The sequence below is a fragment of the Stegostoma tigrinum genome, chromosome 1 (genome assembly GCF_030684315.1).
Source record: "Stegostoma tigrinum isolate sSteTig4 chromosome 1, sSteTig4.hap1, whole genome shotgun sequence".
Taxonomy (NCBI): domain Eukaryota; kingdom Metazoa; phylum Chordata; class Chondrichthyes; order Orectolobiformes; family Stegostomatidae; genus Stegostoma; species Stegostoma tigrinum.
Window position 1 is genome coordinate 70,234,064 of NC_081354.1, and position 27,872 is coordinate 70,261,935.

Sequence of the window (27,872 nt, forward strand, 5' to 3'; positions counted from 1 at the left end):
AAAGAACAGTGGAACGAATTGAAAATCTGTTAATTGGAAATTCTATCTATTCAGACTACCTAATAAAAAAAACCTCTGTCCAGCAGCAAAACCCCAAATTCCAACATGCAAGGAAAATTCATCAGTCACAAAACCCAAGATCAAATTACACACTTCACAATGCCAAACAGTTCTATTTACACTCCACTCGAGTCAGTATAAACATACTTCACATGTTGCGGGCTAGTCAACAATAAGAAAAATTTCTTCAGCAGATTTAACAATTTGTGTTTTCCAAATTTAAAATGGTAATACCTCTGTTCAAACAGAGGGAGATAATTTCACAACTATAGCTTAGTCAATCCAAATGTCAATTCTGGAGGCTCATGAGACATTAAGCTAAAGCAAAAATTGGGCTTACGAAAAAGTTATATTAACAAAAACAAAGTCAGCATGAATTTCTTAGAATCAATTAGACTAGTTTAATTGGAGTTCTTTGTTCCATGAAAGAAGATTTGGGGGTCACATTGTTGATACATGCAAGATGTTTCAAAAGATATTTGTTATAGGGGCTCATAGCTGATTGCCACTGACATTTTGGCAAGCAATGAGGAGATTACATTGACTGTGTAAAAGATAGCAGGGAAGTGCTGACAAGTTGTTTCTCAGTCCAGAGGGTAGCAAGCAGTTGTGTCTCTAGAGGGTGGTTTCGACCTTGGCTTGAAAATGTAAAAAAGGTATAATTTCAAAAGTTTGCAGATGACATGAAACGCCAAGGATCTGCAACCAGCAAGAAGGTAGTTCGAAAAATATAGGCACTTGGCCCAATAGCAGTAGTCCAGAGAATGCTGCAACCTCGAGGAAATCTCTGGTCTTAGAAAATCATGGCATAATCAAACTTAACATGACTTCATGAAAAAGACATAAACATAGTGTTGAATAAATTTAAAAGCTTTTTTAACATATTACAGAGATGTGGACAAACAGCAGATATTCAATGGAATAGCTGAATTTTCAAAAGGCATCTGATGAAGTACCACACAAGTTAAGAGCTGGTGAGTTTACAGTAATAGAGATTCCCCTAGAGACAGAACTGGCTTATGGAGAAGATATGGTCCAAAGATTGATTTAAAATCGCAAGCTTTCAAAGCACTACTGACTCATTCATCAGGTATAGTGGTGGGAGGCGCACAGGCACAGAACATATTGACAGAAAGATAATGGCAAGACAATTTCAGGTGGTTAAGAATAATCAACAGTTAAAATAGAAACAGTGTGAATGAAATGTTGACAGCTGAATAAGTGAAGGAATGACCTATGAACCAATTAATTAAGGCAGAGAAGTAATTACAAATAATCGAAAATAAGATGGTTCTACAAAAACCAATTGACTGGAATACCATGAGTAGGTATCAGAGTTGCATAACGAGGGTCTAACAAAAGTAACAAATCAAGTAAAAGTTACAATAGTGTACAAACTATTTCAGGTAGAGAGATCTTCATGAGTAATTAGATTGTACAGTTTTTAAGACCATAAGACATAGGAGTGAAAGTAAGGCCATTCGGCCCATCAAGTCCACTCCGCCATTTAAATCATGGCTGATAGGCATTTCAACTCCACTTCCCTGCACTCTCCCCGTAGCCCTTCATTCCTTCTGAGATCAAGAATTTGTCAATCTCTGCCTTGAAGGCATCTAACGTCCCAGCCTCCACTGCACTCCGAGGCAATGAATTCCACAGGCCCACCACTCTCTGGCTGAAGAAATGTCGTCTCATTTCAGTTTTAAATTTACCCCCTCTAATTTTAAGGCTGTGCCCACGGGTCCTAGTCTCCTCGCCTAACGGAAACAATATCCTAGCGTCCACCCCTTCTAGGCCATACATTATCTTGTAAGTTTCTATTAGGTCTCCCCTCAACCTTCTAAACTCTAATGCGTACAATCCCAGGATCCTTAGCCATTCATCATACGTTAAACCTACCATTCCAGGGATCATCCATGTGACTCGCTGCTGGACACGCTCCAGGGCTAGTATGTCCTTCCTGAGGTGTGGGGTCCAAAATTGGACACAGTATTCTAAATGGGGCCTAACTAGAGCTTTTTAAAGCCTCAGAAGCACATCGCTGCTTTTATATTCCAACCCTCTTGAGATAAACGACAACATTACATTTGCTTTCTTAATCACAGACTCTACCTGCAAGTTAACCTTGAGAATCTGGACCAACACTCCCAGATCCCTTTGTGCTTCTGCTTTACGAATTTCCTCACCATTTAGAAAATAGTCCATGCCTGTATTCTTTTTTCCAAAGTGCAAAACCTCACATCTACTCACATTGAATTTCATCAACCATTTCCTGGACCACTCTCCTAAACTGTCTAAATCTTTCTGCAGCTTCCGCATCTCCTCAGTACTACCTGCCTGTCCATCTATCTTCGTATCATCGGCAAACTTTGCCAGAATGTCCCCATGACTTGTTACTTTTGTTATCAACATGCGACTATGATATCTACTCATGGTATTCCAACCAATTAGTTTATCTCTAGCACCATTGTATTTTATTTTCCATTATTTGTAATTATATCTCTGCCTTAATTAATTCATAGATCACCCCTTCAATTGTTCAGCCTGTCAACACTCTACTCACATGTCGATATTTTTAACGACCTGGAGTTATCTTGCCATTATCTCTCCAACTATGTATTCTGAGCCTGTGTGTGTCCCTCCACTTCACCTGATGAAGGAGCAGCACTCCAAAAGCTTGTGATTTTAAGTAAATCTGTTGGACTGTAATTGCGTGTCATGTGACTTTTGACTTCATCCATTCCAATCCAACACCAGCATCTCTACTTTACGGCTAATAACTTTTGCTGCAAAGCCAATATCAGGAGAATAATCTTTGAAACAAAAGATATATTGACAACAGTGAAAATCATGGCTCTGTATTATCAATTTTATTGCTAAACCTGGAGTCACCAATTGATAAAAACATGGCCCCTAAGAGTGGGGGGGGGGGGGTAAAAAAATTAGGAAAACCAAAAGTAAGTACAACATGATCAGGGAGATTGTATGAAGCAATCACATTAATTTTGTTCGAAGTATTTTTCCACTTAATGTATCTCTTGAACTCAATTTGTCCTACTCATTTCTGTTGATAACCAGGATAAAAACAGCTGAGAAAAAAAACGTAATACAAACACTTTACCACCAATTGAAATTCAATTTCTGAAAATTCCCAGTTGTTTAGCACTGCATTCCAGCATTTCAATTCAATCCCTTATCAGAACAATCCAGTTTAATTAGCCATTAAGTTTCAAATTTATGAGAATTGATTAAATGAAAGGGCTCAAAAGAAGATTCGAGAAGCAACTCAATGCTTCGCATTAAATGCCGTAAAACATCATTCTTTTATGTTGGCTTGTTGATGAGGGTATAGATGTCAGGATTTAAACAGTAAATTTGAAGAAGTTACACTGCTAAACAGCTCACTTATTGTATCATGGATTATGCATGTGCAGGAAATAAGTGGTCATCTTACTGGTGTGGTATGAACAGGCAGAGCTTTATTCTCCACGGCAGAAATCTGGTTTGTGTATTTGATGCATCCATCATCCTTTAAATCACGTGTATAACTCACCCAAGTCATCTTAAAAGTAAGAGGAGCAACTTTCACAGTATCCCAATTGAACCGCCACTCTCAAATGCAGAATAGAAGTTTACACAACAAACTTTCAACAAAGTCAAAGTCATTGGACAGGACTTGGCTAAAGTACAACTGTTTACATAAAATGTTTATTATTGCATCATATTTAATTTCACTTTTGTTCATTATTGACAACGTTATTGATTCACTACTCAAGCCTCTAAAATCAATTTGCTCATAAAACATTAAACATGAAAATTACTAAGTTAAGCATATAAGAAAACTACTTCCCATTATGTGAGCAGCAAGAAATCACAGGAGATTCAGTAGCAACAGATCCACTTTAAATCTGCAACTAAATGTTTAACGACATAAAATGTACATTTACCTGTTGGCAACACTTGGTCTCTTTCCTTCAAAGTGATCCACGGTCTCTGAGGAAGCTGCTCTGGATGAACTTGAGGAAAGAAAACGAACTTTCAAAATGCAAGACTGCCGTTTTATCTCTTCCCATTGTCTTGCTTGCTACACACCAGCTACTGCTTAGAATAGACAATTTCTAATCACACGCCTGCATTTTTGAAGTAAAGCAAAATAGTGCATTTGCTGGAAACTTGAAACAGGCACAACATATCCTGGAGGAATTCGGCAGGTCTAGCAGCATCTCTGGGGAGCACGCCAGCGGAAAGTGAACGGGAAGCGGAGGGGTACAGGGAAGAGAGTTAACATTCTGAGTCGAATATAGTGCTTCAAAAGTAGGGTCATACGCGACTCAAAACATTAACTCTGTCTCTCTCTCTCTCTCTCCCCCTCCCTTTCCCTTCCCCACCCCCACCATTCGACACAGATGCTGCCATATTTGCCAAGTTTCTTCAGCATTGTGCGTGCTAGTTTGCATTTGTGAAGTAACCATTAAAAGCTGCCGAAACAAAAGAAAGCTTGCTCAAACTGGCCTATTCTTCTTGCCCAAATTGCTGAAGAGACAAATTTCAAATCCCATAACACCAACTGTTAAATCTACAGTCAAAAACGTAGAAATCTAGAACTTAAAAAAAGAAATCGATAATGGTGAGCATGAAATGGTGAAATGTGTTCACTCTCATGTTTGTGCAAATAAATTTGTTATTCTTTGCCTATATGATTCCAAACCAATAGCAGTACAATTGACTTGAACCCTCCTTTGAAATAGCATTATGTCTCACCATCAGCATCAAGGACAAATGTGGACTTTAAAATAAATGTCACTTTGTTTGTGTCACCCACCAGCTGTGAATTTATTTGGAAAAAATTGCAGCAGTGTGAAAACAGAAAATGATAGGCCAACGAAAATGACAGTGGGGGAAAAAAGGAGGAATGCCAGACACAATTATGTCTAGTTTGTGGCTCTGTTACGTGTAAGAAATGCCAAAAGGTCACGCACACAAAATCAGAATACGACACAATGGAAAATAGACTTTCTTTTTCTGTGGGGCATTGTAAGAATGTTTGTAAAAAAACTGCATACATTAAATGTTTTTAAAAACAACTGGAGTATACATTATGAAAGATTGTAGATACAGTCAATGGAAAGAGCTCACAAAATACCTGCTAAATTATCAAGCATGTAATTCAGTAGCTTTCTTGTTCCGTCTGGTTCCTGATAGAGGTTCAAAATATCCTGTGACAAAGGATTGCCTGTCACCAAAACAGAAACATCACAGTTGTTTTAAATCTACACACGACTACTTATTGTCACATTATCAAAAACACAATTCTAGTTTGTTGCACCGAATATCAGTATATTTTCACAAAAAAATCCCGATTTCATCTCAGCCACTGAAGTGAGCGGAGAGAAGGCCAAGAATGCTCCCCCAAGTACAGGGAGGGAAAAAAAAATCAGACACTACTTGGCAAATCACTTGCACAAAACCAGCTCACTAAAAGAAAAATGAGAAGGACTGACAAAAATTTGACATGAAATCAAATGATCTGCCATATCAACAGTGTGTATCATGATGGAGGGCGATCAATATAAAAGGGAGCAAACTCTTTTTGTAATGATGCACGCCACCTCACACTCACTGCATTATAAATATATTTCTTATACTTGCATTCACATCCAATAAGTTCAGTCAAATTGATGCTTTATTACATTGCAGTTACTGGTTTCAAGGAAAGCATTCCTGAAATGATATCCATATCACAAACAAAATACAGCACAAGTTCAGTTTTGCATTCCTGTAAATTTGCTGAAGTCCTAGCTTGCAATTTCTCATGCTGTACTTCTAATTCATGTCACAGAGTCTAACAGCACAGAAATAGGCCCTTTTAGTCCAAATTGTCCATGCCACCTACCAGGTTTCCCAAACTAAAATTAGTCCCATTTACCAGCATCGACAGCATAATTTCATTCTAGAATTAGTGGGATAGTTTCAAAAGAAAGATGGATGTATAGCTTAAAACTGAGAACAGGAGAAATTTCTTCTCCCGGTGGGTCATTAGTCTTTGGAATTCTTTATCAAAGAGTAACATAGGATGGGTCATTGAACATTCAGATTGCGTTCAATATATCATCAAAAGACAAAGGAGGGTTGGTAGAGGAGTCAGGAACATGATGGCCATAATCAGATTAGCTCTAAAATTATGTTGAGTGGCAGTGCAGACTCATGAAGTTAAACAGCCTACTGCTTCTCCTATTTACATTTTCTCTAATGATGCCATTGTAAGTTAAGCTTTGGATCGCCAAGTGTATGTCAATAAAAGCAGAGAGGTTTTCTCACAAACATTGCAAAACACTCAAATGAACTAAATTTGACAAGCCTTGAAATGCACATCTTCTGTCAATAACTGAAATTGAAACAAAAGGGAGGATGTAAGGGGAAAACAAAAAAGTGTACCAATCAGGGCCACAACAAGGTTAACAGGGATAAAAGCTGCTATTCAAGTCATTTTGTGAATCATGCACTTGTTAAAAAAAGTCTTACCAGGCATTACACAGTAAGTTTACATTTAACAACGATCTATGAAAAGAAAACCTTACAAATCATTTCAACATTTCACTTACTTAAAATAGAACAAACTGGACAAAAATCTGCAAAACGAATGATCAAGTAATATGTTCAATTACATCTGTACTCTTATTTTTAAAACCTAAATCACAGAACAGGTTTTAAAAAGTAACTAAAGCAGAAGTTACAAAATAAAAAGGGTGGCCATTACGTGTTACCCTTAAAATTAGGGTAGTAGCTTGGGTGGGCTAATACGATTCAAGAAATCCATCAGTAAGCTTTTAGAAATTGTCAGAAATCAAGATAGGGTCATTAATGTGCATAATAATACTGATCAACCCTGACCTTTTAAACCCAGGGTCTGTAGCTGGAACAGTCTTCCTAGTTCGTAAGGCAAAACCCGTAACAGATTGTTATTTAAAAGCAATTCCCTGCAGAAAAAGCAAACAAAAATGCTTAAATGTAGAACTTTTTCCCACCTGTACAGATATTTTTAAAAAGAAAAATACAAAAACATTGTTACTAATGTTCTATGTTCTATAAAAGACCTTCCTTTAGTAAAAAAAAGTAGACACCATGCAAAAACAGAAAAAGGAAATAAATAGTTTCCAGAGTCAAACAAGGAAGTTCTACCAACATCTCTCCCCTTATGCCAGCTTTAAAGGACATGAAGTTTAATCACAAGAGCATCACCTGATTATGTCCACAAAAAGTTAAATTCACATTCCACTAACAATAATTTTGCTTTATTTACATCTGAGAATTTGCAGTTGATCTGGGTTTTAGTTTTGTTTTTTAGAGCCACTGTTTTGAAGCTTTCTTCAAAAAAAACCTCATTCATGGGATAAGGGAGTTATGGCTAGGCTAGTATTTATTGTTCATCCCAGAGGGTAGTTAAGAGTTAACTGCATTGCTGTTAGTCTGAAGTCACACGTAGGCCAGACTAAGCAAGAATGGCTGTTTCCTTCCCTAAAAAGGACATTAGTGAACCAGATGGATTTTTCTGACAATCAATAACGGATTCATAATCATTATTAGATTCTCAATTCCAGATTTTTTTTAAAAACTGAATTCAAACTTGAACAGCTCCCATGCCAGGATTAGAATTCTGGTCCCCAGAACATTACCTAGGTCTGTGTATTAATAGTGCAGCAATAATATCACTAAGCCATTGCCTCTTTGTGACCAGTTTGTAAGTGATAATTTGACATGATTACAGAATTTGATATAATGCCAAAAACTTTAAAGTTTACAATGATGATGAGCTTCTCAAGACAGTCCCATGTCGTAACAATACATTATACATGGTCAGTTACACCAAGCACCAAAAGCAACACACGTTAAACTACAAGCAGCTACATAGGATATTCTGTAGATTTGCCTGATCACTTCAAATCAAGAATAACAGTGAACATTCAGACATTAAATGGGAAGATGTTCCAAGAACATCCCTCATTCCCAACCAGCCCAAATGCAAGAATCAAGAATAAAACAGCTCCCAAGTGCATTTGATCAAGACAGTGTCGAGTGAAACATCCTACATGACCCCGAGATTTCAGCCTTCCTAGATGCCAGTGTGGAGTCAATTTGTTGTGCTTCAGCACTTTGCATGACATCAGCATTATACAGTTAATGAAAAAAATCAATAGACTGTAAAAATTATATGACCTGGCTTCTTGGTTGCAGTGCTCAAATTTATATGCAAAACTAGTCACCAGCTCATACTAAGTGGAGTTGTGCACTGCAACAGCAGCGTTTGTCCCTTTCTATTTGAAACTAACCTCCAGAACAAAATCGAACATTGGGTTAGAACTGTCCTGTGTCTTCCTAAAAGGTGAAACCATTCCTGTGGCTCCCACGTAAGAGGCCACTGGCAATGGCTCTGCACAAGCTGGTTAAGGAGACTGTCCTCACAGTCTACTCCGACATTAATCTCAGGATCGGGGTCTAATTGCCTTGCAGAGGTGACAGCAACAGCAGTTATTTGTCAATGTGCCCTCTGTGGAAACATTTCAGGATTAAAAAGTATGCAAAAGAAGTTTTGATGCACTAGTGCTAAGAGTACTCCCTACCAAAGCGGCTTCAGGCTTTCAGTAAGTCTTGAAACATTAAGGAATTTTTGAAGACCATTACTGAGGAAGCCCAGCCAAAAAAACAGACAGGGCTGTAGATGAAAATCACTTTTCATTCTGAATGCTGAACAGGATTCTCAATGTAAACCAACCAATAACTGCTACCTTAAAAAAAAGGTAGCAACTAATCATTTTGATTCATTCCTTTGGAAACAACAGTGACTACTTGTGGGACAAAAAAGAAGTAATTTCTTTAACATAGTTCTGAGTTTCATGCTGAAGGGGTGATCAAGTACGTGTGAGCAGTCACACTCAACCTTCTGGTATTAGACCTGAAAGAGACAGATGTACTGGCTAGTGCTTCTGAACAGTGGATATTACCCAAGATTTCCTTCCTTCAGACACATGACTTGGGAAGAATGACAGGCAACTGTTCATTACATGATGCAAGTTTACAGAAGTGGCTTAAATTCAATCAGAATCAGGCAAAGAACATACTTGCCTTCAGGTTTCCCTTATCTGTGGTAACCCCTGAATTATCAGAACCAAAGTTCAGTGTTTTCAGGTTTGGGACACACGGTTGACAGATGGAAAGACCAAATTTATGGATGCACTAGATGACAACGGAGTAAGTTGGAAGTCAGCTGAGACATTGGATGCTTGGATTCCCTAACACCATGTTCAACCTTCAAATCCATCCAGGTTCTAGCAGTTACAATTGATTCCACTACCTACTGGTCTCTGGGAGGACCAAACATGCAGCAACTTAAAAATCGATTCTCACCCTCATTGAGGCAGTCATTGATGCAGATTCTATTCTTCAAAAAACATTTAATTTGATTTGAGGTGAATACAGATCTATTTTAACATAGGTCAAGGCACCTTGATACAACCTGATCCATTTGACTCATAAATAAATGCAAGACTACTTAGTTATGAGATTCAGATATTTGCACAAGATGCCTCCACCAGAGTTTCTCTATTTTAACCTGTTGCATAATAAATGTTTTTACATCTTCGTAGTTGGCAAAAATTGCTGTCTTATGTTATACCTGAAACTCTATAAAACAGCTCACTCAAACTGTTCAAGCTGGATGAACACAGCAGGCCAAGCAGCATCTTAGGAGCACAAGAGCGGATGTTTCGGGCCTAGACCCTTCATCAGACTCCTCAGTGCTCCTGAGATGCTGCTTGGCCTGCTGTGTTCATCCAGCTTCACACTTTTGTTATCTTGGATTCTCCAGCAGCTGCAGTTCCCATTATCTCTCCACTCAAACTGTTCTCCACATTTGTATCATAGCATTGATTTGAGAACCAGATCTGTGTTATTTGCAATGCTAAAACGAAATCAATCCAATTTGGTGCTGAAACAAATGAAGATTTGAAAGGGACATTTTGTGACAGCTTTCTGGCTATTGGTAGAAAAGTTTCATACATAAAAAAGGTTTGCATTGTTGGGAGTGTAGTCTACATGACTTGGGCCACTTGCAACGAAATAATTTTGTTTTCAAACTGAGGGAGTGTTTATATTACTATTCATGCGCTATAGTCATGTCTAAATTTTAGTACAGAGCATAGTTTTCATTCAACATCGAGAAAATATTTCAATTTTGGTCATTTAAAGTGAACAATGTTTTCTGTTAACACATGCTGACTGGAAGTCAATATTCTGTAAAATTTACTCATACCAAAGACAAAGGCGATCTTCAAAACAACCCAACAGGTTTTCCAATTCTTTCCTTCCTGAGCCTAGATACCTTATCTTCCCAAAAATTAAACAGTCCTCTCATGCACTGTCCTCTTGTCCTAATCATCCTAGCTAAAAAATAAATTGACTTCAATCTCCTTTCTAACAGAAAAATAAACATAATTAACTCTGTGCAAATACTAACGTAATTTTCAGAATAATTTCTTACAGGTATCAAAACTTTTATAGCTAAAAGGCTCAGGAGTCTGTCATCGGATAATTCCATTACTTGCAATGCTAAAGAACCAAATCGGTTTAGAAGCTGAGATTTCTTAACAATTTTGGCAACTTCTGAATCAATACTTGGTATGTTTAACAATCATGCATTTCCTATTAATGTTAAATTGTCTTTCTCCTGAAATTAGAGTGGATGCGTGCAGTTCCATGGATGCATAGGAGAGAAAAGAAAAAATTCTTTGGGATTTAAGCATCAAGTTTCAATGCGCCTTGCACTGTTGTGACATCAGGCTTTGTGCATCCAATAAATTTCCTGGAACTTCTGAATTGGAATAGTTTAATTTAAATCTTTTAATAAGAAACAACAGAAGAAAACGAAGACAAAACACATCCTCTCTCCAAACTATGCATAGAGAGAAATTAGATATATCAAACCTATATTTTAATCATCAGTCTGAACAATATGCATATTTGCAACATGGAAACTGACTTCTTCTCAGGTTCTCTTTCTTTTAAATCATTCATTCATAAATCTAAGGTCATGATTTAAAATATCCGAAAGACAGCCTTCAATGATAAAAATCACAAAAAAAAGCATAACATAGATTAAAAACAAATGCAGACAAACCATCTTTACAGTACTATTTTGTCTAAAACAATACAAATGCTATACAAACACGATACAAACAACATTAGAGATAATAAAATGTGAGGCTGGATGAACACAGCGGGCCAAGCAGCATCTCAGGAGCACAAAAGCTGATGTTTCGGGCCTAGACCCTTCATCAGAGAGGGGGATGGGGTGAGGGTTCTGGAATAAATAGGGAGAGAGGGGGAGGCGGACCGAAGATGGAGAGTAAAGAAGATAGGTGGAGAGAGTATAGGTGGGGAGGTAGGGAGGGGATAGGTCAGTCCAGGGAAGATGGACAGGTCAAGGAGGTGGGATGAGGTTGGTAGGTAGCTGAGGGTGCGGCTTGGGGTGGGAGGAAGGGATAGGTGAGAGGAAGAACCGGTTAGGGAGGCAGAGACAGGTTGGACTGGTTTTGGGATGCAGTGGGTGGGGGGGGGGAAGAGCTGGGCTGGTTGTGTGGTGCAGTGGGGGGAGGGGACGAACTGGGCTGGTTTAGGGATGCAGTAGGGGAAGGGGAGATTTTGAAACTGGTGAAGTCCACATTGATACCATATGGCTGCAGGGTTCCCAGGCGGAATGTGAGTTGCTGTTCCTGCAACCTTCGGGTGGCATCATTGTGGCAGTGCAGGAGGCCCATGATGGACATGTCATCTAGAGAATGGGAGGGGGAGTGGAAATGGTTTGCGACTGGGAAGTGCAGTTGTTTGTTGCGAACTGAGCGGAGGTGTTCTGCAAAGCGGTCCCCAAGCCTCCGCTTGGTTTCCCCAATGTAGAGGGGGCCGCACCGGGTACAGTGGATGCAGTATACCACATTGGCAGATGTGCAGGTGAACCTCTGCTTAATGTGGAATGTCATCTTGGGGCCTGGGATAGGGGTGAGGGAAGAGGTGTGGGGACAAGTGTAGCATTTCCTGTGGTTGCAGGGGAAGGTGCCGGGTGTGGTGGGGTTGGAGGGCAGTGTGGAGCGAACAAGGGAGTCACGGAGAGAGTGGTCTCTCCGGAAAGCAGACAGGGGAGGGGATGGAAAAATGTCTTGGGTGGTGGGGTCGGATTGTAAATGGCGGAAGTGTCGGAGGATGATGCGTTGTATCCGGAGGTTGGTAGGGTGGTGTGTGAGAACGAGGGGGATCCTCTTAGGGCGGTTGTGGCGGGGGCGGGGTGTGAGGGATGTGTTGCGGGAAATATGGGAGACGCGGTCAAGGGCGTTCTCGATCACTATGGGGGGAAAGTTGCGGTCCTTAAAGAACTTGGACATCTGGGATGTGCGGGAGTGGAATGTCTTATCGTGGGAGCAGATGCGGCGGAGGCGGAGGAATTGGGAATAGGGGATGGAATTTTTGCAGGAGGGTGGGTGGGAGGGAGGAGGTGTATTCTAGGTAACTGTGGGAGTCGGTGGGCTTGAAATGGACATCAGTTACAAGCTGGTTGCCTGAGATGGAGACTGAGAGGTCCAGGAAGGTGAGGGATGTGCTGGAGATGTCCCAGGTGAACTGAAGGTTGGGGTGGAAGGTGTTGGTGAAGTGGATGAACTGTTCGAGCTCCTCTGGGGAGCAAGAGGCGGCGCCGATACAGACATCAATGTACCGGAGGAAGAGGTGGGGTTTGGGGCCTGTGTAGGTGCGGAAGAGGGACTGTTCCACGTAACCTACAAAGAGGCAGGCATAGCTGGGGCCCATGCGGGTGCCCATGGCCACCCCCTTAGTCTGTAGGAAGTGGGAGGAGTCAAAAGAGAAGTTGTTGAGTGTGAGGACGAGTTCAGCTAGGCGGATGAGAGTGTCGGTGGAGGGGGACTGGTCGGGCCTGCGGGACAGGAAGAAGCGGAGGGCCTTGAGGCCATCTCCATGCGGAATGCAGGTGTACAGGTCAAAAGAGAAGTTGTTGAGTGTGAGTCAAAAGAGAAGTTGTTGAGTGTGATGAAGGGTCTAGGCCCGAAACATCAGCTTTTGTGCTCCTGAGATGCTGCTTGGCCTGCTGTGTTCATCCAGCCTCACATTTTATTATCTTGGAAGTCTCCAGCATCTGCAGTTCCCATTATCTCCTCTACAAACAACATTTGGTCAGGTCAGGTAACCAGAAGGTTGATTGAAGCCAAAAGGTTTTAAGGAATGTTTCGAAAGGACAAACGCAAATTAAGAAAAGCAAGGAAGTATAGTGATAGAATTAAAGCACAGATGCTAACTGAAGGTGCAGATACTGCTGCAGGGGGTGACTAAAGTTTTAGATGTTCAAGTGGTTACAATGAGATGACCATAGATGTCTCAGAACTGAAGGAATGAAACAGACTGCAAAGAGATAAAGAGGCAAAGCCAGGATAGAATCTAAAAACAAAAATAGAATTTTAAAATCAAAATGCTGCTTGCATTAGGTCATGTAAATTAGAGAGCAGTGGGGTAACAGAAGATCAGGGCTGTTGTGGCTGCATTAGTCATGAAGTTAGATGCCTTTAAAAACATAATCGCAACAAACAAAAGTGGAATTGCTTATTTCAGGACTGAACTGTTGAAAAGCTATTCAGGAAAAACAATGATCCCAACAAGGTAAACACTTCAGTAGAAATTGGATAAGAATGGTTCTAATGAAACTACCATGAAACTTCCAACTTGCAATAGTTGAATTGATTGTTAGAAATTAATCTTTAAAATCACTTACCTGAGTGACACCATGTTTCCAAGCTCAGCTGGTAAACTGCGTAATTTATTAGATGATAGATCCAAATAAGCTAGATTATGGAGCTTGGCAATATCAGGTGGAATGCGTGCAAGGTTATTGTCCTTCAGGTGCAATACAGTCAAGTGTGTTAAAGACCACAATGAAGTACTCAAGCTTCTCACTTTACCTGCATAAGGAAAAGGAATTTGAAAATATTTCTGCATATATTGACTGCATAGCAAGAAATTTATTCCCAACTGGCTATTAGAATTCTAGAGTGGTGAATGTTTATGTAACTGACTTTGGAGCCTCTTAAAAGGATTGAGAGGGTATTTGTAAGCCACTAGATTTCGGAGCTGTGGTCATGGTACCTTTATTAGATTGAGAACAAAAATTCAGGTAACACTGCTTTAACTTTAACTCCACCAAAGGACAAATATCGTTGAGAGCTAATGACTTGAAATCTTGCAATAGAGGGGATTCCTGCACCCATTCAGGTGGAGGATATCTATGTGAAAGACATCATTTTCTGATGCACAGGCACTGTACTACAAATGCCAATCATAAACAGAACAGCCAGCTCAAGGAAATGAGTTGGAGCAGAAGTGATTTCCAAAATTTATAAATCAATAACACTGTATCTTTTGAATGGTCAGGCATATGGCCATGACAAATTTTAATGAGAACCAGCTCTTGCAAAACTAGCATGATCACAGGATTGGTTAGTAGTAGGAACAGTGCAGCAGGATGTTCAGTTACACCACATTTATAGATTCAAGTGCAAGACTGGTGTCCTAATCTGTTTGGTGCAAAGAATGGTAGCCTTGGACTTGAAGCACAATAGTTACTCAGATAACAAGGTGTAGAGCTGGATGAACATAGCTGGCCAAGCAGCAGAGGAGCAGGAAGGCTGATATTTCTGGCCTAGACCCTTTTAAGTCACGTACTGTTTACTTGATTTTCTAAATTAATCTGTTCTGTTCTAACACGTTATGACACACCTCTGGAGCAGGCAAACCCAGGCCTTCTGACCCAGAGGCAGAGGCACTACCACTACGTCACAGAAGTCCCCTCAGGAAGTTGCTAGAACATTTAAGACAGTGTCACCACAGTTTGCCAAATCTCTGCTGATTTAGAAACCATTAGATAGAATACTTTCTAACCAACCTGTGTTTAGAGATGTCATGACACGCCTCTAAAGCCGGCGGGACTTGAGCCCAGGCCTGTTACACTGCACGACAAGATTTTTCTTTCCTTATTTGTTCCTTCTCTACTTTTAAACCAAGCAAAGATATCGCTATTTTAATCAACTTGTTCAAACATGTTAGATCACATAATTGCAGCAGGTTGGACTTGAACCCTGGCTTTCTGACTCAGGAGTAGGGACTCTCCAAGTATTTTTAGAACAAACTGTTCAGATATGTCACGTCTTCCAAACATGTGGGACTTGAACCCAAGTCTTCTAGGGACATTTACCATTGTGCCACACAGCCCTTCATGCACTTCAGCTGTATGTATTTTCTAAATCAGAAATGTTATGACACTCTTCTGGAGCAGGTGGAATTTAACCGCAGACCTCCTGAATTAATCTCTGCACCAGAGAAGGCCTTTACTGCTTACTAGTAGATATCTTCTAAAATCAACCTATTCAGAAATGCTAATACTTACCTCTGGAGCAGACGGGACCTGAACACAGACCTCCTGAATCAGAGGCAGGGAGACTTACCACAGCCTACGTGTAATCAGATTTGATCGATTAGAGTGATGTGTCAATACTTCGTCAAGATTTGATCCACTGGATGGTACTTAAAAATGCTCAGGTTGTGTTTCCTCCAACCCTCTCCTTTTTCCTCCCAAAACTCCATCTGGTACAGTTCAAAGAATGTTGACAACCTTTCAGTACTTTGTTCAAGTGGTCATTTTTCATGGCTAAACCCAGACCACATTTTAGAGTTTAATGCCTGCATTTGTTGTGGCATCTTCCACAACTGCATGTTTGCACAGCCATTGGTAACACATGAAACAAAAAAAAAATCAACTTTATACACAAAACGAACACTAAGTGATGCTCTGGAGGCAGAAGCAAACCAACTAGTTATGCCATGATTTTGGTTAAGTGTACTAGCCATTCATTTGACAGTCTACACATATGCAAAGCAACAGGTTCCAAAGTGCAATGCATTTACTGGAAGGCTGGGAGTCTGTATTATGTACTGCTAAACACTGGAGGCTGATGTAATTAGGTCACTCTCCAAAACTCAGATTATAGTTTAAAACCCATTACTATTTCAAATCAAATTAATTGTAGAATCCTGAAAAACAAAGAGGGAATAGAGAAAGAATGCCAACACAACAAAGCTACACAATGCCACACAGTTCTGAAATAAGAGGAGGAACAACAGGCACAAAATTTCACTTCCTGTATTTCAAATAGAATGGAACCCGCAAATAGCTGTATATACATACAACCTTAAAAACTCTCTTGCAGTAGGAAGAGAAAGCCGCGTTTAAGAATCACATCTGCTCACCCGAGATTTCTAACTCCGCCCAGTGTGTTTTTTTCCCATTGGCTGCTTCTTCTAATGACATGATTGCATATATTCTGTGTAGGTCTTTTGGATCATATTTTTCCTTTGGCATTCCTATGGAATTCTGCAGAGAGAATAAAAAATCTCTGGTCAATATAACAGAGCAAACTGCACTTGTTACATTCCTCTTAAAGAAGAAGTAGTTAAAAGTGCAAGAACCTTCCAGTTTATTTGCAGCTGCTAATCAACAAGTGACAACACTGTTAGGGTTTGATTCAGTTCAGTGATTTTAAATGAACATTTGCAGAACCACAACTTGAACTATTACTTCAAGCCTACTCAGAAGTATTTGTATAGTATTGATTTATTTTTTAAAATATCCTCAAGTGAAGACACAGGAAGAGACGAGAAAGATTACTTGAGGATGGTACAGGCTGCACAATAGGTGCACCAAGTCAAGGTTCAGAAGCAGGAATTTGTTTGTATTAAAAAATGACTAGATATTGGAAAATTTGAAAAATTACTCCTTATCCAAATGATACCAAATTTGGAAGTGTGGGAGACAACAGGAACAATGCCAATTGACTGCAACAGCACATCAGACAGTCAGAATGGGCAGAAAGAATAAATACAGACAAATGGCAAAGTGGCATTTTGGAATCAGATGCAGGAAAAGCAATACAGGCTTAACGGCTCAGTTGTAAAGAATGGTCAGGAAAAGAAAGATCTAAAGGTTCATGATGACTGACCTTTGAAGATGGGCAGCCATATTGGGAGAGTAGTTAGCAAAATATATGCAATGCTGGACTTCAGTAGTAGAGGTACAAGTGCAAAAGCATGGGAGTTATGTTGGAACTTTACTTAATAATACTTTGGTTAGGCTCAACTCGGTACTGCATTCTGTTCTGGTCACCATAACCAAATTTAAAATACGATACTCATGATGTTGTGCCTTGATTCAGTACGTTTACTCAAGTACAGTGAGCAGCCCTGATTGCCATCTTTGAAAATAAGAACAAGATGTTGGACAGGGTGGGAAAAAAAAATTGAAAAAGGACGATACCAGAAATGCACAGGCATACTGTCAGTAAAGGACTGGAAAGCTGGGTGTCCTCTTTCTGTAGTAAATAACTTTTTAAAAAGTTATCTACATAACCCAACATCTTGCCAATCATCTTTCTATTGGAATCTCTGATTATCAACTCCCAGTGGAAAATTGACATTTACTCTAAACCCTGATTAATTTTTATACAGCTCAAAAAAAAATTGACCTTCTTTGCTCTGAAGGAGAATAATTTGCCCTTCTCTAGTCTCACCACATGATGGTTTTCAATCATCACTGGTATAATTTGGAAAATTTCTCGCGCCTTCTTCCTTTTCAGTAGACTCTCCCTACAGCCTTTTTGACTTGCTGTTCCTCACTTATTTAGAAGATTAAAAAAACTACTTCTTCAAATGTGCATTTGGTTATTTCTCTGTTCATCCTCACCTCTGCTTTGCCCAGCCATTGCTCTACACTGGCGATGTTATCGTACAAACATAAACATGAATATAAATTAAATTATGCAAGCAAAGAGAGGTTCCACAGCATAGGAAGAAAATACAACATTACAAACGTAAAACTTCGGTATCACACGTATCAAACTTTCTCAGGACAGCAGCCGGTGACTAGTGGTGTTCTACTTGGGTCAATGTTGGGACAACTTTTCATTTTATATGTTAATGATATAGATGAAGGAACTGAGGGCATTCAGTGTGGCAGATGTAATACAATGTGGGTAAGTGTCAGGTCATGCACTTTGGTAGTAAGAGTAAAAGGTATAGGCTATTTTCTTAATGGAGAGAAATTTCATAAATCTGAAGTGAAAAAGGCCTTGGGAGTTGTAGTCCAGGATTCTCTGAAGGTAAACTTGCAGGCTAATCAGTAGTTAGGAAGGCAAATACAATGTTTGCAATTATTTTCAGAAGACTAGAATATGAAAGCAGGGATGTATTTCTGAGGCTTTATATGGCTCTGGTCAGATCATATATAGAGTACTGAGGGCAGTTTTAGGCCCCATACCTCAGGGAAGGATGTACTGGGCCTGGAGTGGTTCCACAGAAGGTTCATGAGAATGAGCCCAGTAATGAAAGGTTTGATGTATGAAGAACATTTGAGGACTTGGTCTCTATTCTATGAAACTTAGAAGGATGAGGGGTACCTAACTGAAAATGAACTGCTTGGACAGGGGGCATTGGAACGGTGTTTCCATTAGCTGGAGAGACTAGGAGCCAAGAGCACAGCTTTACAGTGAAAGGAAGACCCTTTAGAACAAAGATGAGGAGAAACTTCTTCAGCCAGAGTGGTGAAACGACAGAATTCATTGTCACAGAAGGCTGTGAAGGCCAGGTCATTCAGTCTATTTAACAGAGATGAATAAGTTCTTGGTTGTCATCACGGGGATCAAAGGTTACAGGGAGGTAGCAGGACAATGCGGTTGAGAAACTTGTCAGCCATGGTTAAATATCAGAGTAGACTCGATAGGCTGAATGGCTTAATTTCTGCTCTTGCGTTTTATGGTCTAACGACCCCCAATCTACCTTTATTGTGTGAAGTAACCTACCGGCATACCATGAACATATGATTATTTTGAATATGCAGTTGGAAATTCAACCAGGTGGGGTGGGGAGAGAAAGAAAAGAAACAAATCTGTCCATGTGTATTTCATTTCAGTTTTACAGCCTTTTTGCTTTGAACAGGAAAGTCACTTGTGTTATAGCTATAATTGCAGAGATGATGGCTCAAGAAAGTGCCAAAAGGTAGTGAACTTATTTGCGGGGCTGAGAGTCGACTAAACTGAGAAGTAGCCATTCTAACTTACTTGTGTAAACACATTTTTAAAAAGATAGGTTCAGACTGATTTTTATTCTTTTCTACATAACCCTGAGTGTTCATTTGATTCAATCTATGCAAACCGACGACACACGTAGAAAAGGTACTAGGTAAATATATGTCTGTCTTTCCCACAACTAACAAAGCCAGCAAAGTTGCTTCAGTGCCTGGAGATAAGCAGGTAGGCACATTTCATCCACTTGGCTGAATGCTGCTGTTTATAGTCTTCTGCTTCAAACAAATGCCACTCTTATCTTTTATGTGGAAAGTTGTGCAGCATTAGATTTGTAGCAGCAGTTTATTGGAGGTGGTTCGGCTATCACAACAAGAGCAAAAATCAGAAAACGGCAGAAAAAAATACTTCTGAAAAGTACATAGCGATTAAGTTGTAAACAGAGATGTTCACTTTTAATATGTTCAAAAAAGAACTAATTGAGCCCTGAGGCTGGACGCACCAATTTGTCTTATAATACTATGTTATTTAAAAATTCGGATATGCTTGCAACATATAATGCAATGCTGTTTGCCCTCTGTAAAAACTCCATTATACAGCAGTTTGAAAAAATAAATCAGATTTTAATGTAAACAGAAGCTACCTTGGCAAGAGATGGAGCACAACATGAGAGAAAAATCCAATCAAAATTACTGACAATAATTGACCAGTGTACTTAACCAAGGTACAAGAAAACTGCATAAGAAACAGGGGATACTGGAACGAAAGAGGGCAGAATCATTAAGATATCAGCACATCCGTGGAAACTTCAACAAAATAGTTTACTTTATGCATTCTCTACATACATTTGTGCGATATTATTTTATTTCTATATCCTGTAATATTGCTGTGAAGGGAAATTGTTCAACGCCTTGAAACTCTGTTTCACAAATATTCCCAATAATTCTGTATAACACTCCCAAATATTTTGCTATATAGAGATCAGGATGGTATAACAGCTATACAAAAATTTTCAGAAGACATCGATCAAGGTGCTTTACTCAAAACCCATTAAAAACATGAATTTGCTACAGAGATATATCATCAAAAACAAAATCCACTGGGATAGGCATGAAAAACATGGGTTATGCATTTCGAAAGTTTGGAAGTGATGCACCTGGCATATTAATTTTGGATTCCCATTTGTTCTTAGCATATTCAGATGATTTGGATGGGGCTTTAAAAAGCACAATATTGAAAATGATGATCTGGTGAGGTACAAGCCTACTTGGGTATCCAACATTGCATGATGTACATCAAACCAAATGAACTGTTTGTGAATGCATTTTAAGTTCAGGTCCAGAAACCTAATAAATCTATGTCAAACTGGTGTTAGAATCCACATGAATTTTTAACAAGTTTATAATTTTTAGAAACATCAGCAGATGGGAAAGGAAGTGAGGCCACACAAATGAGGGGTAGAGGAGTGGCAGTAGGCCCTTCCAGCCTGCTTCACCATTTCAAGGCTAACCTAATTGTAGCCTCAAATACACATTCTTGATTAACATGGAATATATTCATTTATGCCTTAAAAATATTCAAAGGACTGTTTCCATCACATTTTTGAGGATGAGTGTTCTAAGGATTCACAACCCTCAGGGAAAAAAAACTTCACAGAATCATGGAAAAGTTAATAGTACAGAAAGAGGCCACTTAATCCATCTGAATAAACTAGCTACCATTCAGATCCCACTTACCAGCACATAGTCCACAGTAGCCTCATAGGTGCTTTGACTTTAGGTGCAGGCTCAGATTTCTTTCGATTAGGTTGACAGTTTTCACCTCATACAGCAAACAAGGTAGTGAGTTCCAGGCACCCGTGTTTCCTTAAATCCCATCAAGTCCTTCTACCAGTCACCTCAAATTTCTGCCTCCAATAAATAGCCTCTCCAGTAAGGGAAACAAGTCTTCCCTGTCTAATCTAAGTCACTCATTATCTTGTACACCTCAATTAAAACACCTCTCAGCTCATCTGTTTTATAACCTCAGCTTATACAACCTTTCCACATGCCTGCAATTTGAGCTCTGACAATATTGTTGAATGCTCCTCTGTACCCATTCTAGAACAATTACATTGTTCCTGTGGTCGTAGGAACTGCTGATATTGGAGAATCTAAGATAACAAGGTGTACAGCTGGATGAACATAGCAGGCCACGCACCAGAGGAGCAGGAAAGCTGACGTTTCGGGCCTCGACCCTTCTTCAGAAAAGAAAATGACCCTTCTCTACGTCCTTCCGGTAATGTGTCAACCAGAATTATACACTAAGCTCCAGTCTTACTGGTGTCTTGTATTATCCCAGCTTTACATTCCTGCTCTTGCATTTATACATCATCCAATGCCTTCTTAATCACCATCTCTGGTTTAAACGTGCACCCTTATCTTTAGAACAGTGACCAAGTTCTAGATTCTCACATAAGTGGAAACATACTTTCCACATGCAGCCTGTTATGATTTTTCAGGATCTTGTATATTTCAACTAAAATCACTCTTAAGCTTCAAAGCTCCAGTGGATACAGCTATCGTAGTTTTCCTCATAGTACTAAATTTTTTTAAAAAGTGAAAAGTGAATGCTCAAAATCTGAAACTAAAAATTGAAGAAGAAATGTCTGGAGAAAAATCAACAGTTCTGGAAGCAACCATGGAAAGAAAGACTAGGCCTTTTGTGCCCGGTGATCCGTCTTCATAACTAAGGGTGGCTGAGTGGTTAGCGCTGCTGTCATACAGCGCCAGGGACCTGGGTTTAATTCCAGCCATGCTGAGTTTACATGTTCCCCTTGTGTGAGTATAGTTTTCTACCAGCTGCTCTGGTGGATTGGCCATGCTAAAAATTGCCCTGTAGTGTCCATGGATGTGCAGGTCAGGTGGGTTAAGCCATGGTAGAAAGAAAACCTATTCAGGGTTACGCAGAGTGTTCTTCAGAGGGTCAGTGTAGAGTCAACAGGCTGAATGACCTCAATCTGCAATGTAGGGGATTCTGTGAACTGGTAGTAGCTAGAAAAAGGGGCAGATATGTGGAAGACGGAGGAAGGAGTGATGGGTGAAGACGGCGGCCAGAGGCTGAAAAAGAAAGTTAGACAAACAAAGGAATGGCAGCCAGAAAGAAGAGTTGCCAATGTGGATCCTAAGCAGGTGAAAAGTCACTGACCAACATATCTGTCTGTACGTCTCAGGCTTGAAGCAGTGCTCCACCAAGGCTCAGTGCAAGCTGGAGACATAGCATCACATTTTCTACTTCAGGACTCAACATTGGAATTCAATAATTTTAGAACCTGAACACTACTCTCTACACCCTTCACCCACCGCCACATCTCAGGCCCCATCACATGGGTTCCTTTCAGCTCAACCAACCTGTTTTCACCTGCTCGTGGCCCCAGTAGCTCTTCTTTCTCCCTGGCTTTCCATTATCTATTGTTTTGTCTGCTTTTCTCTCTCTCTCTCTCTCTCTCTCTCTCTGGTTACCGCCATTCATCTCACTCCTTTACCCTTCCAGCTCCTGTCTTTAGCATTTATACTACCCTTTCATTGCTACCATTCATTCTGAAGAGGGGTCATGGACCTCAATAGTTAACTCTGTGTTCTCTCCAGAGATCTGAACACTCTTGCTGAATGATACTCTAGCACTTCTGTTTTTGCTTCCTCATAGCTGGGCTGGACCACTTATACCATTAGTATAGAAAATCTCAAAGCTGCTGCCAACGTATTTGCATCTTTCTTTACACAAGGTGACCCAATACTGTACAGAGTACTCTCTGGAAGTCAAGCTGACGAATTACGTACAGATGGAGCTTTAGTTGGTAAAAGTAACAGATAGGATCACTGGTGCCTTGTGTAACTGAAGCATAACCTCCCTACTTTTGTAGTCCATTTCCCTCACAATAAATTATGACATTACATTAGCTTTCCCAATTACTAGGATACATCTCAACGGCCACATTTAATCTGAAGTTATCAAACTTCATGGATTTGAAGTTGATTTTGAGGACTCAAAGGGAACTCAGCCCCAGGATTAGCACTGTGCCATTTCAGATTTGTTGTTGGTCCCTTTTTGTACAATGTGTATTACAGAAGTACTTCAAAAACAAAAAAAAAAGAACTGCTATGGATTGTCAACTATAAGCAGGTAGTCTCCTGGATTAGTGCAACTTGTCTTACTGTCCAGATACAGCATGAAGCACGACTGAAGGATATAAAAATCATTTTGCATCTTGAAGAGGCTGTTGTGGAAGTTGAGCCAAATTGTCAGGCAAGTAAACTATTTTCTGCTTAATTTACATAAAGGATATAAAATCATGACAGACATAATTAACGTGAATGGTTAAGGTCTTTTCCCAGCTTAGGGGAGTCCAAAACTAGAGGGCATTGGTTTAAGGTGAGAAGGACAAGATTTAAAAGGGGACCCGAGGGGCAACTTTTTCCACAAAGAGGATAGTATGTATGTTTGCCAAAGGAAGCGGTAGAGGCAGATACAATTACAGCATTTAAAAAGATATTTGTACAGATACACGGATAGGAAAAAGTCGTCATGGGATATGGATCAAATGTAGGAAAATGGAACTAGTTCAGTTTAGGAAACCTGTTTGACATAGACGAATTGGGTGAGAGAGACTGTTTTCATGCTTATATACATCTACGAGTCCCTGTCACATGTGTAGGAAGTGCAGTTGTTTTGGTATAATGAGCAGATAAACATTATAATTGGGCTCCACAACTCAGGCTACCAAGGAGTGAGCAATGCCGCAAGAAAACAGCTACACATTTTTCAAAAACCTACAGAAAACATTGTACTCTGAAATTTCAGGTCTGTACAAGAAAAAAAAACATGGTATACTGTAAAGACTTTCTTTTTATGTGCATTTTTAAATTATGGACTGAAACAAGGAAAGAGTGATTTTGAAAAACTAAAGGATTGCTATATGTTTTACAAGCAAGCAAGCGGATACTCATTGGAAGCACCATTTACACTGCTTAAGCAGTGGTTAGAGAGAAGCAGAGAGCACATAACAGGCAGAGAGATCCCTCTCTTTTCTGCTACTTTAAACATGATGAAAGCTAGATCACCTTTCCTTCAGCAGTTGTTGTAAATTGATAAAATCAGATACATCTTAATAAGTGAACCTTTAAAGTGTGCCTCTTTAAAACCAGTGGAAACATCCAGGGAAGAATGACCAAGAACAAGAATTCCGATCAACGCAAGTATCAAAAGAACTACATCATGAAACGTAATGACTTTCCTGGTTTTTTTCTCCATCAATAACGCACACACATTGTGTGTGTGCGCATGTACGTATTTATACGAAGGGGAGTTTATGAAGGAATAAGACTTTTTAACTAGTATAGTGAAATGCTGACAGTTCATAAATATTTACATGTATTGCTTGCAACAAATATAATTTCTGCTAAGCACAGAAACCTGATCCATGTTTCTGTTAAATTGGGAAATTCTGCTCAAATATTTAAACTAACCTTTGTGACAATTGAATAAATAGCAGGCTTTGACTACTTGCACATACTCCAGTGAGGCATAACAACAGGCTTCTGAACATTATAAATATGTTGTATTCATATGCACTCTCAACCACAAAACTTTAGCTCCTATGGGTATCCTCATGATGACATTTTTTTCCCTCATAATAAATGTTTATGTACACTTACAATGGAAACTTCCTTAGTAAACAAGACACACTGTAACTAAACCATCTTACTATTAAGAGGTGACACAATGTTCATCGAAGATCATACGGACACTACTGTGGCTCAGTGGTTAGCGTTGATGTCTCTCAGTGCCAGTGACCCAAGTTCGATTTTAGCCTTGGGTGACAGTGTAAACTTGAAAGATACATTCTCCCTGTGTCTGCATGGGTTTCTTCTGGGTCCTCTGGCTTCCTCTAGTAGTCCAAGATGTGTTCGGTGGATTGGACATAGTAAGTTGCCCAACCATGTCCCGGGATCTGCAGGCTAGGCAGCTTAGCCATGGTAAATGCGGAGTTATGGGGATACGGTGAGATGCTCTTCCGAGGGTTGGTGCTGAATTGACGGGCTGAATGGCGAAATTGCGCTCTGTGGGTATTCTATGATTCATAGAGTTCTACAAATTCTTCCCCTGTAGTCCTTTTCAGTAAATACCCAAATCCCCTCAAGAGTACTACAGATCAGCTTGCACAACTCTAACACATCAAGGGCAGGACATTACATGACCTCGCCAACCCACCTCCCCATAAACTTCTGCTTGATGCTCCAGGTCATAGCTTACTCATTAATATTTCATGTGTGGGGAGTGTTTAAAAAGTGTCAAAAAATTACAAATCACATTTAAAAATGGATAATTTATAATACTGAGATAACATCTCAAAAACTTTTACTTGTAGGCCTCAACTTCCCATGAGCTTTAACCTCAAGTCATTGTCATTCAATCACAAATGCTTCTCCGAATTTCAACTGTGAAATCAATCTTAATGGCCACGATAATGCAGTCTTTTCTTTCAGCTTCTATACTTGTATTCCAGTATTACTCAAAGGATAATTTAAACACTAAATTTTAAATTTTACTTAGATTTATTAGCACAATGCCTTTTTACTAAAAAAAGGGAAAAACATACAGACATAATGAGCAGAGATTAATTTTCTTAGTCTAATTCGATTTCTCATTTTGTTAGAGCAAGATTTTTGAGTTTACATGCAAATATCCACTAGGCAGAAGGCAGGGAGAATTTGGCGGATATTCAAAGGATTTCTAAACTCTCCTTATCTGTCCCTGGCGTAGCAAATAGTGCAAAAAGTGGGGGGGTGGGGGAGTAGAAACAGAACCAGAGCCAAGATTGCAGGTTAACAAAGCGTGGAGCTGGAGAAACACAGCAGGCCAAGCAGCATCTCAGGAGCACAAACGCCGACGTTTCAGGCCTAGACCCTTCATCAGAGAGGGGGATAGGGAGAGGGAACTGGAATAAAATCAGGAGAGAGGGGGAGGCGGACCGAAGATGGAGACAAGAGAGTTGCAGTGGGAGAGAGATTCTCTGAGGTTGGTCCGGAGGGATAGGGTTAGATTGAAGGTGTGTTGGGAACAGGCGAAGTAGAAACTGGAGAAGCAAACAGAAAATACCAGACACAATTAACAGAAGAAGAGATAACATTCACCAACTTACCATGCAAAACTTCAAACAGTAGTACAAATGTCTGTACTAGTTAATTATTTATGCAAGAGCCAAACCTTCCTTAACTTCAGTAAAAAGATTCTAAGGGACCAAGGTGATGCCAAGAAGCGATCCTTTAGGGATTGCTTGTTTATTGACAAACCCTCATGTACTTAGTGATTCACTTAGTGGATTTCTCTGCTTGAACACATTTGATTGTTACTGCTTTCTTGTATTAACATACGCAAGTCAGTTTGTCCAAACAATATGTAATATACATGTTCATTCCATAACTAAAGCTTTATCATGTTTCCACAAAAACAAAGATGCAAGAGAATACTTTGGATCAAAAACAAAAATTGGCAAGATTATCCCCAAGGAACCATTCATTCATACATTCCATGATGTATCCGTACCTCTTAAAATGAGTTTATTTTTAATGTCGCGCCCCTATGTTGTCACCCTCTACCCAATTAAGTTCTCTTTGGCTCAATATTAAAAGTTTAAATTTACTTAATCTATCTGGATGTAAAACAAGTCTCTGTCAGGTTGTACTTCTGTCTCACAGGTGAAAAATGTAACAGTGAAAAAACTGACAACAATGCATTGACTAGTTAATTTACAGTATTATTCTGTTTGGATACACCATCTTAATCTGACACCGCCAAAGACGAAAGGACAAGCTCAAAGAAAAACTAAAAAAAAAATGTAATATATAACTTGCTACAAAGCCAGTAAAAGAAGTGAATATAGTCTGATGACCCTGTCTGTGATTGTATGCAGTAAGAGAAGAGGAATATGAATGGCATAAAAACATGAGCTACAGGCTATAAATACTTTAACTTTGTTAAAGTTAAACAAGTCCAAAAAGCAGTCCTCCAAGCTTATTTGGCCCCATATCACTAACAATTCTGAGGAGTTACACTGTTCAAGATCACAAGAAATAGAAGTAGACGCCATGGCTCTTGCCACTCAATACAATCACGGTAAATTTTATGCTTCAACTTGACTTTTCTGCTCACTCCCCACATGCCTCAAATCATTGAGGGAGATCAAGAATCTGTCAATTAAAGGATATTCAATGACAAAGAATTTACAATCCTGTGGGACATACAAGTTAAAAGACTCACAACTAATTGAATGATGAAATCTCTCATTTTATTTCTAAATAACTGGCCCTTTATCCTGACATTGTGCCCAAGTTTTGGATTCCCTAACTGTCAGAAACACAGAGTCAGTATCTACCCTGTAAAGTCCTTTCAGAATTCATACATTTCAATGAGATTACCAACCATTCTTCTAAACTCCAAAAAAAATTGACTCAAATTGCTTAGATTTTCCAAATGAAAAGTCCTTCAACCCAAGGACTAATATAGCTTGACTTCACGGAACTCTAGACATGATCTCATCAAAAAGTCCTGTAACATTCTAACACCTATAGGCTAATATTTTGAGAAGGCAAATAGCAT

At 39.5% G+C, this 27,872-nt stretch overlaps 1 protein-coding gene across 2 annotated transcripts in view; it reads right to left on the bottom strand.

Annotated features, from left to right (window-relative positions):
- The window catches only part of cnot6l (CCR4-NOT transcription complex, subunit 6-like), a 114,023-nt gene that overhangs the window by 72,842 nt on the left and 13,309 nt on the right, over positions 1 to 27,872 (bottom strand). Inside the window, exons 1-6 of one of the 2 annotated variants that reach the window (XM_048537931.2) lie at positions 20,972 to 21,140; positions 16,411 to 16,534; positions 13,883 to 14,069; positions 6,952 to 7,037; positions 5,204 to 5,293; positions 4,008 to 4,076 (exon numbers count right to left, since the gene is read on the bottom strand). In XM_048537931.2, coding sequence (XP_048393888.1) covers positions 4,008 to 4,076; positions 5,204 to 5,293; positions 6,952 to 7,037; positions 13,883 to 14,069; positions 16,411 to 16,522 — 544 coding nt within the window. In that variant the 5' untranslated portion in view covers positions 16,523 to 16,534; positions 20,972 to 21,140. Of the gene's footprint in view, positions 1 to 4,007; positions 4,077 to 5,203; positions 5,294 to 6,951; positions 7,038 to 13,882; positions 14,070 to 16,410; positions 16,535 to 20,971; positions 21,141 to 27,872 lie in introns of those variants that run through there. The other variant, XM_048537921.2, reaches the window with a different exon arrangement.